Below are 14,597 nucleotides of genomic sequence, written 5' to 3'. Positions count from 1 at the left end.
AGGCAGCCTTCGTAGTTAGGAGCACGAAGCTCTAACCACCTGAGCCACCGGGATGGCCCTGGGCCAGACACTTTTGCATGTAAAATTGAAAATCATTGTGAAGTAAAAATTTGGGCATGTCAGTAAAGTTTTAAATGTACCTACCTATCTTTTGACCCAATATTTCCATGTCAAAGAATTTACCCTCCAAATATATTCTTCCATGTGCAAAGTGAGAGGTTATTCTAGCAAGATTTGAAACTGTATGTCCATCCATCAATTACCTGAATATATTGTGATATATCTATACAATAAAATCATATTCTAGCATAAAAAAATGAGGAAGATCTTTGTTGATATGGAACAATCATAGATATATTATTAAGTGGGGGGAAAACCATGTAAAACAAGCTGCCATTTGGGTGAGGAGGAAAAAGAATAGACATACACACATTTTAAATGGTTCCCTCTGAGGAGAGGGTGGGGCTGAGGGACATAGGAGGGAGGGAGACCTAATTTTCACTTCATGCCTTTTTGGGCCTCTGACTTTGGACTGTGTAAGTTTATTAAAAACTTGGAAAAATTAAAAAAGAAACTTCAGCATCGTTTTTAATTTTTGCATAATTTCCCATCAAGTGGACATGATATACTGATACTTTCTTAGCATTTCCCTAATGCTTTTAGAAATATTACTATGATAAGTACCTTTTATATAATCTTTGTTAAAATACCTCCTAGTTGACATTACAGAAATGGCAGCATAAGGGATGCTTCTTGAAATCTCCCCTGGAAGTTACCACAAATTGAACACCTGTAATTCAACAAAGGATTCTCTGCTCATCACACAGGAACAGCTAAGCGACACACATGACAAATTACCTGAAGGTTTTTAGTAAATACCCTTTTAGCAGGTTAAGCAAGTTCCTTTTTGCTGCTGCTTGGTTAAGCGGCTTTAACATGAATGGGTGCCATTTTGGTTGCTTTTTCTGCATTTAATGAGTATATGGATTTCTCTCCTTTAATCTGTTAAGGTTAAGAATCCGTAGGTTTTCTAATGTTAAATAAACCATGCATCCCCATAAAAAAAATTTTTTTAAAAACACCTCATAGTTGAATTACAGGTCAAATAATATAAACCTTTTTAAGGTTCTTGAAATACATTGCCAAATTATTTTCCAGAAAAGTTGTATCCATCTATAGTTTCAGCAGTGGAGGAAGCGGAAATTTCCCCAGAGGGAATTAGGGATCTTTGCACTGAAATGGAATAAATGGATCATGGGTGACAAAAATAACCAACGCCTACTACAATCACATTTCCTTTCATGCTTTTGAAAACCTGGTATCTACCTCTTTCTTCCCACTGCCAATCCAACCTCCTACTGATTGTATCAGGTTACTCTTCTTAATCTTTCATCCTTAAAACACTGCTTTCTTCGTGTCTCTCCTCTCCTCACAAAACCACCAACTTTCCCTATTGCCCATTTAGAATCAAGTACCACCTGCCTCTGCCTGACCTTTCCCATCTCACTCAACAGTTTCCTCCCCACCCCTCAGTCAGGTTCCTCTGTCCTGCCACCCTATTTTTGCGGGTGCTTTGCAGGCTATCTGGGTCTTACTTCCTCCTGCTCAGTTTTCACGTCCTCTCCCCTTCCCCACCTTTTCCAGCCTTCAGTGTCTTCTCACTTCTTGAATTTCTAGAACTTGTCTTTAGCACAGCCCTTAATATATGACATATCTTTGTTTTCTCTAATTTCTGTTCCCTCTTAGGTATCTTACCTCTCCGACTCCAAAGCACCTTAAGATAAGGGTATTCTCCCCCATATTTTCATGGATGAGACAATGGAGCCAGCCACAGAATTCAGTGAACTCTTTCTGATCCTCAACAGAAATACTGATTTTTATTTCAGTTTCCATAGTCTAATCCCTCCCTTCCAGGAAGCAGAAGCAAATCTAGCAGAGGTACTGTCCAAGTATCTAAAGCAAGATAGGATTCCAGAACCAGGACCTGGCCAAGCGGAAGCCATGATCTGGAAAAGGGCAGGAGAAAGCTGTGTTAGGAGGTTTGCCAAGTCAATGTCAAAGGTAGAGGCTGGATTTTGTCACTAAGGTTAGAAGCTGAGTAGATTGAGGAATGGAGCAGAGAGTCAGGACAGGACAGGAATAGAATATACAGGAAAAACGTTCAGGAGGAGGCATCAATGCCCAGAGATTAGCTGTGTAGTGGTTGAGGTCTGCCAACTAAGCACGGGTTAGTTGGAGTGGGTACCATCAAAATTTGAATTTTTGTTAAGTGAAAGTCAGTGAGGTAAGGGACTCAAAGGATCCATTTCTGGTCAAAGTAGTTTAAAGACTGGGAAAACTTGGCTATATTCTGTCACAAAACACAGCCTACTGTATGTGGGGGACTTTGTTTCATCAAAATCTGTTAAGAGTGAACAGTAAGCCACAGGAGAGGAAATCTGTGACACATTTGTCCTACACAGGACAAATATACAGAGAACTCGTAAAACAAAACAAAACTGTTTCTAGGGCTCGGGAAGGAAATATATAAGGTAAGCCAGGAGCATCTTGTAGTGCCAGAAAGCACACATATATGAGGTGTGATCAAACAATACGGTGAATGTTTAAAAAAATTAATTGGGGCGGCCGGATGGCTCAGTTGGTTAGAGCGCAAGCTCTTAACAGGGTTGCCGGTTTGATTTTCACATGGGCCAGTGAGCTGCACCCTCCACAACTAGATTGAAGGGCAACGAGACTTGGAACTGATGGGCCCTGGAGAAACACAGTTCCCCAATATTCCCCAATAAAAATTTTAAAAATTTATTACAGTAAAAGATACATTGCCATTAATCCCCCTCAAAATACTCCCCCTCGCTTTGAACACTTATCCCGTCATTCTTGCCACTTTCTGGAGTTCTGGAAGTCTTCTTTCGTGTCTTTAGTTGCACTGTCGTAGCTGCCTCATGGCTGCCTTGATGTTCTGAAATTATTTTGACTTTGGGGAAGAGCCAGAATTCGAATGGTGCCAGATCCGGTGAGTAAGGACACCCTGTAATGTTGACAGAAATTGCCACATACCAGAAGTGATGTGTGACACGGAGTGCTGTCATGATTTACGGCACACTTTAAACACACCTCTCAACCATAACTCACACCTGACTGCACCGAACAAGTTGAAACTTGTCACACTGTTACTGAAGTTCCATACGCAGCTTCCCATATTGAAGATCCCTGCCTTTCTGTTGGATGGCACTTGGCAGCAGCATTCACCATGTTGTGATCACAACGGAAACGCTCCATGTCACACACCACTTCTGCTACGGCATTTTCTGTCAAATAAAAACATTACGGTGTGTCCTCATCCACCTTATTCACCAGATCTGGCACCGTGCGACTTCTGGCTCTTCCCCAAAGTCAAAATGACCACGAAAGGTCACCGTTTTGAATTGATTCAGGACATTGGGGCAGCCACGACAATATGACTAGACACTCATGAAAGAGGACTTCCAGAACTGCTTCAGAAAGTGGCAAGAAAGATAGGATGTGTTTGAAGCAAGGGGGGAATATTTTGAGGGGGGATTAATGGCAATGTGTCTTTTACTGTAACTTTTAAAATTTTTAAACATTCACCATATTTTTATCACACTTCGTATATACACACACATACACGCACGCACACACAAAATTGGGGCACAGGAGCCAACTGAAAGAGCCCCCCATGGCCAAAGCTGGAACAATTTGAAAAACAAAAGCAGTACTATTTGATTTGAGATCTCAAATTCAATTTGTAAGATGTTCTACAGGACTAGTTGTCTCCTCAAAAAATTCAGTCATGGAAAACAAACAAGACCAATGGGATATCATAAATTGAAATTAAAATAGATTTAAGAATTGAAATAGACAAATGAAATGTAATATGTAAACTTTGGTTGGATTCTGGTGTTAAAAATTCTGTTGTGCAAGATGATAGGGAGCTCTTTGGGGAAATTTCAATGGACTGCCTGCAAGATATTGAATCAATGTTAATTTTCTCACTAACCACTCACCAGTGATAAGCTATACAAAAAAACACATTTTGACAGCCATTTGGCTGTCACACAAGAGGACCATTAGGCAGAGTATATTAGGCACGCCTAGTGAGAACAGCCTGTGAGGTCTCCCATCTCACCAGTCTGAGTGATTAATAAAAAATAACATTTAAATCTCAGAATGTTTCTCTTGGTTCGCTGCTGCAATACAATGAGCTGGGCTCTGGCTCAGCAAAACTACCTGCACAAAACACAGGTGTCATGGCAAGGTTAAGCAGGGAGGAGCCATTTAACAAATGTAGCTGAAAAATTGAATATGCATATGGAAAAGGAAAATAGATTTCTGACCTCCACACAAAAACCTAACTCCAGATCGATTGTGATGGTCTTACGTGTCAACTTTGCTAAGCTATGGTATCCAGTTTTTGGTCAAACAGCAGTCCAGACATTGCTCTGAGGCATTTTTTAGACATGATTAACACCTTAAAATTTTTATCAGTAGACTTTTGAGTAAAGCAGCTTATTCCCCATAACGTGAGTGGGTCCCATCCGGAAAAACCTTGGTAGACCTCAGGGTTTTTCAAGAGAAAAAGCCTGTTTCTAGGGCTCGGGAAGGAAAGAGAAAAAACCTGAGGTCTACCAAGGAAGAATTCTGCCTCCAGGCCCAACTCTTCCCTGGGTCTCCAACCTGCCCACCTGCCCTTTCTGACTTGCTAGCCCCCACAATCTCTCTCCACATCCTGTTATATTTCTCTGGAGAATTCTAATATAACACAGGTTAAGGTCTTAAGACAAAAGCAAACCTTTAACATTTAGTATAAAATATGTCTTTCGTCACTAAAGATTTCCTAAATAAAAACGAAAATGCCTTAACTAACTGGATTACATTATAATTAAAAGCTGTTTTATGAAGTTATGTTAAACAAGCTACAGGACAGGATACTGACAAGTGTGCATAATTCTATTCATTCTGGTATTTCCTTTCTCAGTTTTTGTCCCAATCTTTCAAGCTTCCTTTACTACTTTTTTCATTTCCTTGAGAATTTTAGTTGTATTTGTTCTCTTGCCTATAGTACCTCTTTGTGCAGATGAGTCTTCTGGGCAGAAGCCAGATACTTCCAACATTATCAAATGTGAACTTTACCCAGTTTATGAATTTCTTGTTAATCACAAACCACTCTAGAATCCTGCAAAGAACTCAGCAGTGAATTAGCTAAGCTCGCTGATTGTAATAACAGTCAAGTAAAATAAGCTAAGAAAGCATGTTTACCAATTCCTCAAAATAATCTGGGTGTGTTTTTTTTTAAAGAATCACTCAAACTACAGAAAACCACCAAGCAATACGGAACCTTTATTTTTAATGTGATTTCTGTACATCTGGAGTATGAGAATAATCCTTTTACAAATGGAACTGATTACTAAAAGAAACAATGACAAAACCAAACTGGTATTTGATGTGAATCCATAGGAGTTTAAGCTTCAAATCCAGCCAAGAAGTTTGTTACAATCTCTTTCAGCTTTGCATCCGACTGTTCTGAGATCTTTCCATCAGCCCTATTTGGAAATGACAGCAGATCATCAGTTCTGACCCAGACAAAAATTCAACCACTAGCCTAACTACAAAAGAATTTTAACAAGACTTTGTATCTTAAAACTTACAAAAAAGAAGCCATCAATTGTGTTCATACCTGATAGTGCCCAATAGGGTTTGGTGTTGGCTGATCACATGAGACAAGAAAGCATTCTCGAACTTTGTGATCTTGCTGGGCTCCAGTTTATCAAGATAGCCCCTTACACCAGCATAAATAACAGCCACTTGTTCTTCAATAGCCATGGGAGCTGAAAAGAAAGAAAAGAATGCCAAGTGAGTTGTTAAATAAATGCCATGTCACCAAAGTAAGAAACTTACTTTTTCCTCCAGTTAATGACATTTCTCTACATAGCCCCTATTCTCACTTTCGTAGTGAGAAACTCCTTCCTACCTCCTTCCCCAGGCAAGTTGTTTTCTTGCAAGACCTGAAGTGTAGTATTGGGGTATATTCCATAAGCACTGTTTACCATTTGACAGTGTTTACATTGTTTGGATATAAATAATTTGCTGAACTTTTATATTGATAAGCTAAATAAGTTCTAAATTTGCCAAATTCCACACTCATGGAGTAGGGAGGGGAGGAGACGGGACATCTAATAGGTCTTAATTACCAAAAGAAAGGTATTAAATATATTTAGTAAAGTTTTCCCAGTTTTTAAGTTTGTAGCATTTACACTTACATTTAAATGTTTTTAAATAAATTATTTAATTTATTTAAAATAAACAAAACAGGCATCAACTGCATTCAAAGGGCAGAGCCTCTGATGAAAGAGAAGAGCATTTACAACAGTTTGTACGGAGCTGTGATAGTCCCAGGCCTAACATACAGTAGGAGCTTGACCAAATGAAAAGAGCAACTCACAATACTGTCCTTGCTTCAGCAACTCCGTCAGACGCACACCACGACTCAAGAGTTGTTGAGTGGCAGCATCAAGATCAGAACCAAACTGAGCAAAAGCAGCAACCTCACGATACTGAGCCAATTCCAGCTTCATGGTACCTGCCACCTGAAATACAGAAAAGGTTAACTCAGACAATACAAAAATACTTAATGACACAGCACCATACAAATACACACTGAGTTTAACCTAATGATACCCCTCCCTGACAACGTAATGCAAATTACCTGCTTCATGGCCCTGGTTTGGGCAGCAGACCCAACACGGGACACAGACAAACCAACGTTAATGGCAGGGCGGATGCCTTTGTAGAACAATTCTGTTTCCAAGAAGATCTGCAACGTAAGAATATACATGCTGGCAAATGTAAAGAAATCAAGCATTTAAAATTAAGACACTGTGCTTCAAAAAAACTGAAGCCTAAAAACTCTGAGGAAGAATGCTAAGTGACTTCTTATGGCAGAGCCCCTCAAATCTTCCCCAACCCCAAATCAACCTACATATTCCATTGCTGAGATTAGGACATGTGTGTGACATGGGGAAGAAGTAGGTAACATTTTATTAAAATATATACAGGTAAAGTAATACAACCTCTGGGATTTGCTCAAAATTATCTAGGGGAAAGAACAGTGGTGGGTACAAGTGAAGCCAAGACTGAAATGCACTGTATATACCATGAATTGATAAATGGGTGAGAGATGCATGGGGTTTCACTATACTGTTCGCCTTTCATGTACATTTGAAATGTTCCATAATAAAAAGTAAAAAGGCTTTTAACAAATCATTCATAATCACTAGTCTCCACCAATACCTTGGAATCAACCTAAGCTTTTATACTTATTTTAATCATAAAAATACCTGTCCATCAGTGATAGAAATGACGTTTGTTGGAATGTAAGCAGACACATCACCAGCTTGTGTTTCTATGACTGGTAAAGCAGTCAAGGAGCCACCACCAAAAGAATCGTTCATTTTGGCTGCTCTCTCTAGCAGACGGGAGTGGAGGTAGAACACATCCCCAGGATAGGCCTCACGACCAGGGGGTCGGCGAAGCAGCAGAGACATCTGACGGTAAGCAACAGCCTATAATACAGAAAAGGGTTGTGAAATTCGCCTGTTAGACAGAAGTTATAATACATTTGTCAACTTCCACTGTGGTACAAATGTACAAACAGATCCTAAAAATACATTTCCTTTGACCTGTTTGGATAAGTCGTCATAGATGATCAAAGCATGTTTGCCATTATCCCTAAAATATTCTCCCATAGAACAGCCAGAATAAGGAGCCAGGTACTGAAGTGGGGCAGCATCAGAAGCAGTAGCTGAAACCACAATGGTGTACTTCATGGCATCTGAGAAGAAAACAGATTTTAGGTTTTACAAAGTTGTCAATATGGTTTTTAAATTAGAAGTGACTATAATAAAAATTATGAGTGCTTTACTACGAAGTGATTTACTATCAAGATTAACCAGAGCCTAATATTGTATGTCAACGGTAATTGAAAAATAAATTTTTAAAAGATAAACCAGAACCAAATAGCTTCTATTTGAAAGAAACTGATAAAACCTTAAAATTTATTGTTTTATGCTATTTTTTCTTGTTTTGTTTTACTTGATTGTATTAGTAGAAAGACCAGTTCATTAGGGAGTAATTAAAATCAGTCTTCATTAAGCAGATGCTATCCTAAGACTGACAGCTATAGGACTCCCAGATGACAGCAATGGAACTGAAGTTCTTTAATACCTGCATCTGTCAGTCTCTTCACCAACTGAGCAACAGTGGATCTCTTCTGACCAATAGCAACATAGATACAGTACAGCTTCTTCTTTTCATCAGTTCCTTCATTGAAACGTTTCTGGTTAATGATTGTGTCAATAGCAATTGATGTTTTGCTTTAAAAAGAAAGTAAACACAAATCTTACTAAATAAACACTTCAAAGGATTTCCCAATTAAAATTTCACTACTATGACTGATCTGCACTATCACATTCTACTCTCCCATTCCAAGCCTAAAATGTAATCTTTCCCTAGAGCAATTTTAGCTAGAACTTTTAATAAGCTATTGAGTCTTTACCCAGTCTGTCGGTCACCGATAATTAGCTCACGCTGACCACGACCAATCGGCACCAAGCTATCCACAGCCTTAATGCCAGTCTGCATTGGTTCCCGCACAGAGATTCTAGGAATGATCCCAGGTGCTTTCAGGCCAACTCGCCTACGGGTCTTGGAACCAATTGGACCCTGTTAATAAAAAGGAAGCCAGAACAATCAGCTTTGATGTTTGTTAGAAGCTATAACCACATCTAATAAATGATAAACTCACCTTGCCATCAATGGCATTTCCAAGGGCATCTACTACACGACCCAACAGCTCCTCACCAACTGGAACGTCGACAATGGCTCCTGTTCGCTTCACAATATCTCCTTCCTTAATTAGTTTATCATTTCCAAACACGACAACACCCACATTGTCAGGTTCCAAGTTCAGAGACATACCCTACATGGAAGACACATTGAACACCAATGAAGCCTAAGGGGCTTTTCTTCCTATATGCTAATACTACATGATATGAAAATAGGGAGAGGAAAAAGCAGTATTGTCCTTTAGGTCTGGGTTTACTCGTGTTTCTCCAATAAACAATCTTCTTTGGTTAAGACTTTTAGAATAGTAACATGTTCCCTTAAATAATCTTAAGAGTAACATTATAAACCCATCAAGCTCCGTATCACATCCGTAGAGAACTCAAAGCAAAGAAATTGAACAGGTTAAGCTTTTTCCAATCATTTCCTTTGGTTATTACATCTTTTGATCTTTGAGATTCTCCGTACACAGTTCAATTATTTAATCAGAACCTCTACTTGTCAGGTTAGTAGAAAGTGAAATTAAAAGCTACCCAATAAAGAACAAATTTTCAATATAACAGTACTGGGTCACCTCTCATGACAATTGTATTTCAAAATAGTAAGATTTTAGGTCCCTAAATCATGACTGAAACAAAAAGGCCATTCCAGGATCTGAGTCTGGTCAGTAATGAAAGCTCTGGAGAAGAACTTAGAATAAACAGAAGAATATCATTGGAGGTACAAAATCTTTAAAATCTCTGATGTTCAACATTAAGTCACTAACCACGTATGGCTTCTTAAATTTCAATTATCCTTTAGTCATGTTTTACAGGCTCAACGGTCTCATATGTATAGTTACCATATTAAACAGGACAGATACAGAATATTTCCATTATTAAAGATAGTTCTATTGGACAGTGCGCATCAAGACTCTTAAAAGCTAAAAGGAAACTCAAGAGTTCACCTATCACAGCCTAACCTTTCAAAGATACATAAGATATATACACTGAAGATAAAAAGCTTAAATTTTTACCCAAGGTTTTACAGATACTGATAGAATTTTTGGCTCTATAATTAGTCTTCCACATTAAGTGGCTCTTTTTCCACACCCAGACACTAACAAGACCAAAACTCTTTTCCCCTAGCTATGGGCTTAGTGGATAATCCCGCTGCTCCTGGACCATCCAGATTATGGGGCTCTGTCTTCCTCAGAGAACCCATGATCCTACAACTTTTATTTCTCATCCCACTAGCCCATTAGGCTCAACCTAACAAAAAGAAGTGGACTTATATCGCCAGAGAGCTTCTGATAGCTACACCACGAATTCACCTCTAAATAACAGATCTACTTTTACTAGAAATACAAAGTCAATGACTTTCAGCTGTCCACCAGAAATGAATTTTGTTGAAGTTATCAAATGCTTTTGTATAAGACGATCTTAACAGCTACAAAGAACAGACTCAAACTTCTTAGAATTTGGGTAAAGGTTTACTAAAGTGTATGTTTAGGAACTAGTGGATATAACCTATATGTAAATCAGTCAGTCCCTAGAATAAAAACTTGGTTAACCAAGACCCTTAAATTTATTCTTTTCACAACATATAACAATGACCAAAATCCCCTCCTCCCAAAACTCTGAAGCAGATTGAGATTTTTAAGTTAAAAAAAAAACTGGACACAATCTCTGATTTACTAAATGAATGAAGACGCCAATCCTAAAACAGCAAAATTTCACTTTATAATTTACCTTTAAGCCTGAAGAAAACTCTACCATTTCTTCTGCTTGAACATTCCTCAGCCCATGTACACGGGCAATACCGTCACCAATACTTAAGACGCGCCCAGTCTCTTCAAGGTCAACAGAGGTATCAGCTCCAAGAATGCGTTCCTCAAGAATAGAGGACACCTCGGCAGTGCCTATTGAGAGGACAACTCTATTACAAAAATTATCTGGTCCCAAAATCTTTTCAAAACCCATTTCCCCCAACAATAAAAACTATAGTTTCGTGATCATAATAATCAAACTACAATTCTAAACTGTAACATATATGCTTCTATTCAAAAGCTTGATACCTACTACTTTGACAGTGAACCCAAGTGACTGAAAGAAAACTTCACAAGATAAATGTAAACCAAATAAGCAAATAAAATCAAAATAAATATTTTCTACCTTCTACTCCTTTGGTTCCTATGCTTCCCTCTCTACTTCTCTACCAAATTTGCAAAGTGAAAATTCATAGATTAGCAGCTATTGCCTTTGAGCAATACCCTTAAAATAAATATTTTCTATCTTCTACTATGGTTGCTATGCGTTATCTTCCCACTTCGCTACCATTCATAGATTAGCAGCTACTGCCTTTGAAAAACAGAGGTAAAAAGTGCTCCTTTTTTTCTCATGTGTTTTAGGAAAGGGGAAAAAAAAAAATCAAAGATCAGAAAGAGAGCCCCCCATCTGACATGTGTACGTTCTATTTGCAGCCAAGGGAACATTATCAGAACAAAGAAGCTGTACTAACATCAAAAGAGAAATATATATAATAAATGTAGTTCATTTCACTAGAACAAGCAAATCTACTGACAGGGCTAACAGGTACATTATAGGTTAAGAATCTGACATTCTGTAATAACTAACATTGAGAAAAAATTAACAAATGGGGGAGAAAACTGCAACAACTATGTAACTTATTTTTCGTTTAATGAGAAGATAGTAAGTGTGGTGTAGACTTAGAAATAATTACTTACCAGTCTTCTGAAGACGAGTGTTGGTGGCATGGAGGTTCCTTGCAGCAATGAAAGATGATCCCAAAGCATTTTTGGAGACCTAGATCAAGTATATTTTTAAAAATCAGATTTTAAAAAGAGACTTTATAAAACTGGCAAGCTTAAATGCAGGCTTAATTGATCGCGTTATCAGTAAAAAAATTATATTCAATATATTTTTGAGGAAATACCTTTTGATATATGTGAAGATCTATTACACAGTTCCTGATACATTGTAAGTACTCACAACAGGTAACAAGTATCTTTCCCTTTATTAGATCAGATACTATTATTTTCACTTTAGATGTCATTCAACCGAGTTGTGGAAACTGTCAGTAAGATAAACTGTTTCCTAAAAGGGGCAAATCTCACTAGATTTCCTATTTAAAAAAAACAAAAGCAAAACACCAATCAAACAAAAACCCTGCGGATGTTGGAATCTGATTAGAAACTAAGAGGTTTGGCATATGCGACTTGTTTTTTTATACTGCCTTCAACAAAACCTGCCAACAATCTGAATTTTGAATTGTAATACTTTTTTTTTAATACTTTTGAATGTTAATACCCCTCCTTCGAATTTTAATGCTGTGTCCATCCTGAAGCTTCTAGAGGATCAGGATGAAAAGCACTAAAAACGCTTTGTTTTGCCGACGGAAATCCAAGCTGCCACCCGCGGTTGTCAGGGCGGTAAAATGGTCAGTGCGCTACGACCCCTTTTCAAACAGGGACTAGTTTTAGGACGGGAGGGGGGGGGGAGTAAACGTCCAAGCGTTTCCACGGGGCTTCAGGGCTACGTCAAGTCCCAGGGCGATTCAGCCACCAAGGGCATTAACTTCCCCCAAGAATTTCCCCACCGACGCTCTGTTGTCCTCGAGCTCGCAATCGCGGTCTCAGCAACGCCTCGGGACGATCGGAAAAGCTGTCCAACGACCACCAAGCCGTCTCCTGCCGGCGGACGGGGACGGGTCCGGAGCCAGCTGCACGGCGGTCGACGGGTCAGTCACAGGAAAGGCACGTCAGCCGTGCGCGGTGTTGTCCCCGCCGCTCCGGCACCCGGCACCCGGCACCAGGAGACGGACTCCCGAAGGACCCCGAAAGCCACCCCCACGTACCGCTGTCCGCGGAAGGCCTCCCGCAGAGGCGACAAGCCGGGGCCTGCTGACCTTCGCACAATGGCCGGCTCCCCAGCTCGCTGTGACCTTCAGCAAGCGAGTCGCGGGCAATCCGCGGCCCGGCCCCGCCGTTCCGACGCAGGCCTCCGACACCCACCGGCGCCCGGACCCTGACCTTCCCCCGAGGCCCCCGCGGGCCGCGCTCGGCAGAAGACAGGGAGCCTCCCGAGGCCCCAGCTCTGCACCGCATCAAGGTCACCGGCTCCCGCCCACCGCTCCGCACCGTCCCGCACGGATGACGAGCGAAAGGGCGCTGCGGCCGCCAGCCCGGCACCGCCGGCCAGCGCTGCAAGATGGCGGCGCGCGGCACAGCCCCTCACCCTCCTTGCAGAAGCTCCCGAGCTAGCTAGCGCACGGTCACCCACAGCCTGCACCCCACCGGGCCACCTCCCTCCCGCCGCTCGTCTGCGCTCACCAGCCCGGCCCGCCGAGGGAGGGTGCGGGCCACGGCCGCGGCGACGCGCACGGACAGCATCTTTGCAGCTTCTCCTCGGGTGACTCCTCTGCAGCCGCAGCCTCCGACTGACTGGGACAAAATGGCCGAGTGGCGAGGAAGGTCAAGGCAGCCTGCCCGCCTGACCCGGAAGTACCGCCCCTAGCTGTCACCTCCGGACGCAAATCTCCTTTCCGCGGGGAGTGGGGTGGTTACTTTTTCTTAAAGAATCATTTTCAGATTTAAACTTCAAAATGACTGATTAGACCTTTGCCAGCTTCAGCCCAGACATTCGTTACACATTTACTTTGGTCTTTCCGGTCGACCTTGTGGTTGCCCAGGGTGACCACGTGGGTAGCGGCCCCCCGCTGCCAAGCGGGTCCCAGGCTCTGTCTGGGGTGTGAGATGTTGGTGTCATCCGGTCCCGAGGCCAGGCTGGCTACACTGTGAGGCGGGTGGATGGTGTCCGGTCCGAGGCTACAGCTGTTGAACTTTGGTGCCCGAGCAACAGTTAACAGTTACCTCGTGTCCAACACCGAGCGTTTTCTGCCCAGCTCGGCCCTACCCCAAACCCTCTGAGTCGAAAATTTGGGGCTATCCGAACTTTGACAAGCACCCATACCGATAGGCACTCAAGTTGGAACATCGCAGTTCTTTTAGAATCGACCTAAAAGAAGTCTGTCTGAGAATTAGAGCAGATTGTTTAAAAATTGTAACAGGCACGAGGAGCACCAAGTAGAGTGGTTGCCAACCCTACTTTGAAGAATGGTCCAGAATGGTCCCGAGCCAGACTGCACTAAAGCTCGTTTTTCTCTGTCAGCAACTAGTTTCATGACAGTAGACTCTATTTTTCCAGGAGACTCTATTTTTCCATTGGGAGTAGAACGGAATGGTTAAAATAACGTTCTATGGCTACCCACTAAGATTGGAGCGGGACTTTTTTCTCAGAATTTTGGTGATACTTAGATGTGTACAGAATTTGGGGGGATGGTGGGTATTTTGTAATAGTGGAGACTATTAACGTTGCCTTGTAACTCTTCTGAGAAACATCTTCCAGCTTCATCCACCAAATCCTGGTTTACACCCAAAATCTTAAGTGGGGTCATATGACTATCTGGGTTAGAAAGGTCATCTCCTAAAACATAGCTTGCAAATGTATGGTTCGCAATCCCTTTCTTTAATATTCTACTTTTTCAAAGTGCGCCATGGGTGAGTAAATATGACAATCCTCCCGGGAATCTGGTGGGACTAGGAAACAAATTGGTTTACAAAAAGAACAAAATTGCAGGGATATTTTGTGAAATTTGTAGTGATTATTAAAGTGGACAAGGGGCATAAAGATAACTTTTTCCCCCACACTCGGAGGCTGTCCCAACTTACATGAAATTTG

The 14,597-nt window shown here is 41.1% G+C and overlaps 1 protein-coding gene across 2 annotated transcripts; it reads right to left on the bottom strand.

Annotated features, from left to right (window-relative positions):
• Positions 1-5,335: 5,335 nt before the first annotated feature.
• ATP5F1A (ATP synthase F1 subunit alpha) lies at positions 5,336-13,536 on the bottom strand. 2 transcript variants are annotated; one of them, XM_081078873.1, is made up of 12 exons: positions 13,190-13,536; positions 11,585-11,663; positions 10,590-10,759; positions 8,822-8,995; positions 8,573-8,739; positions 8,242-8,390; positions 7,698-7,849; positions 7,356-7,580; positions 6,725-6,832; positions 6,461-6,605; positions 5,696-5,846; positions 5,336-5,561 (listed from the first exon to the last, which is right to left on the bottom strand). In XM_081078873.1, the coding sequence occupies exons 1-12, from the start codon at positions 13,247-13,249 to the stop codon at positions 5,480-5,482; spliced, it is 1,662 nt and encodes a 553-aa protein (XP_080934999.1). In that variant the 5' UTR covers positions 13,250-13,536; the 3' UTR covers positions 5,336-5,479. The 2 variants fall into 2 exon arrangements, with proteins under 2 accessions (XP_080934999.1, XP_080935000.1); XM_081078874.1 differs by lacking the exon at positions 13,190-13,536 and adding an exon at positions 12,715-13,181.
• Positions 13,537-14,597: the final 1,061 nt, after the last annotated feature.

Source organism: Rhinolophus hipposideros (assembly GCF_964194185.1).
Source record: "Rhinolophus hipposideros genome assembly, chromosome: 17".
NCBI lineage: Eukaryota > Metazoa > Chordata > Mammalia > Chiroptera > Rhinolophidae > Rhinolophus > Rhinolophus hipposideros.
The sequence above is the reverse complement of the archived record's forward strand: the minus strand, read 5'-3'. Positions and strand labels throughout refer to the sequence as shown.

Excerpts from the sequence above, each read along its gene's own strand:
- ATP5F1A (XM_081078873.1), bottom strand. The coding sequence starts at position 13,249 with ATGCTGTCCGTGCGCGTCGCCGCGGCCGTGGCCCGCACCCTCCCTCGG. Across the intron at positions 10,760-11,584 it reads CACTCGTCTTCAGAAGACTG|GCACTGCCGAGGTGTCCTCT; the intron begins GTAAGTAATTAT and ends TCCTCTCAATAG. Across the intron at positions 8,740-8,821 it reads GAAATGCCATTGATGGCAAG|GGTCCAATTGGTTCCAAGAC; the intron begins GTGAGTTTATCA and ends TTTTATTAACAG.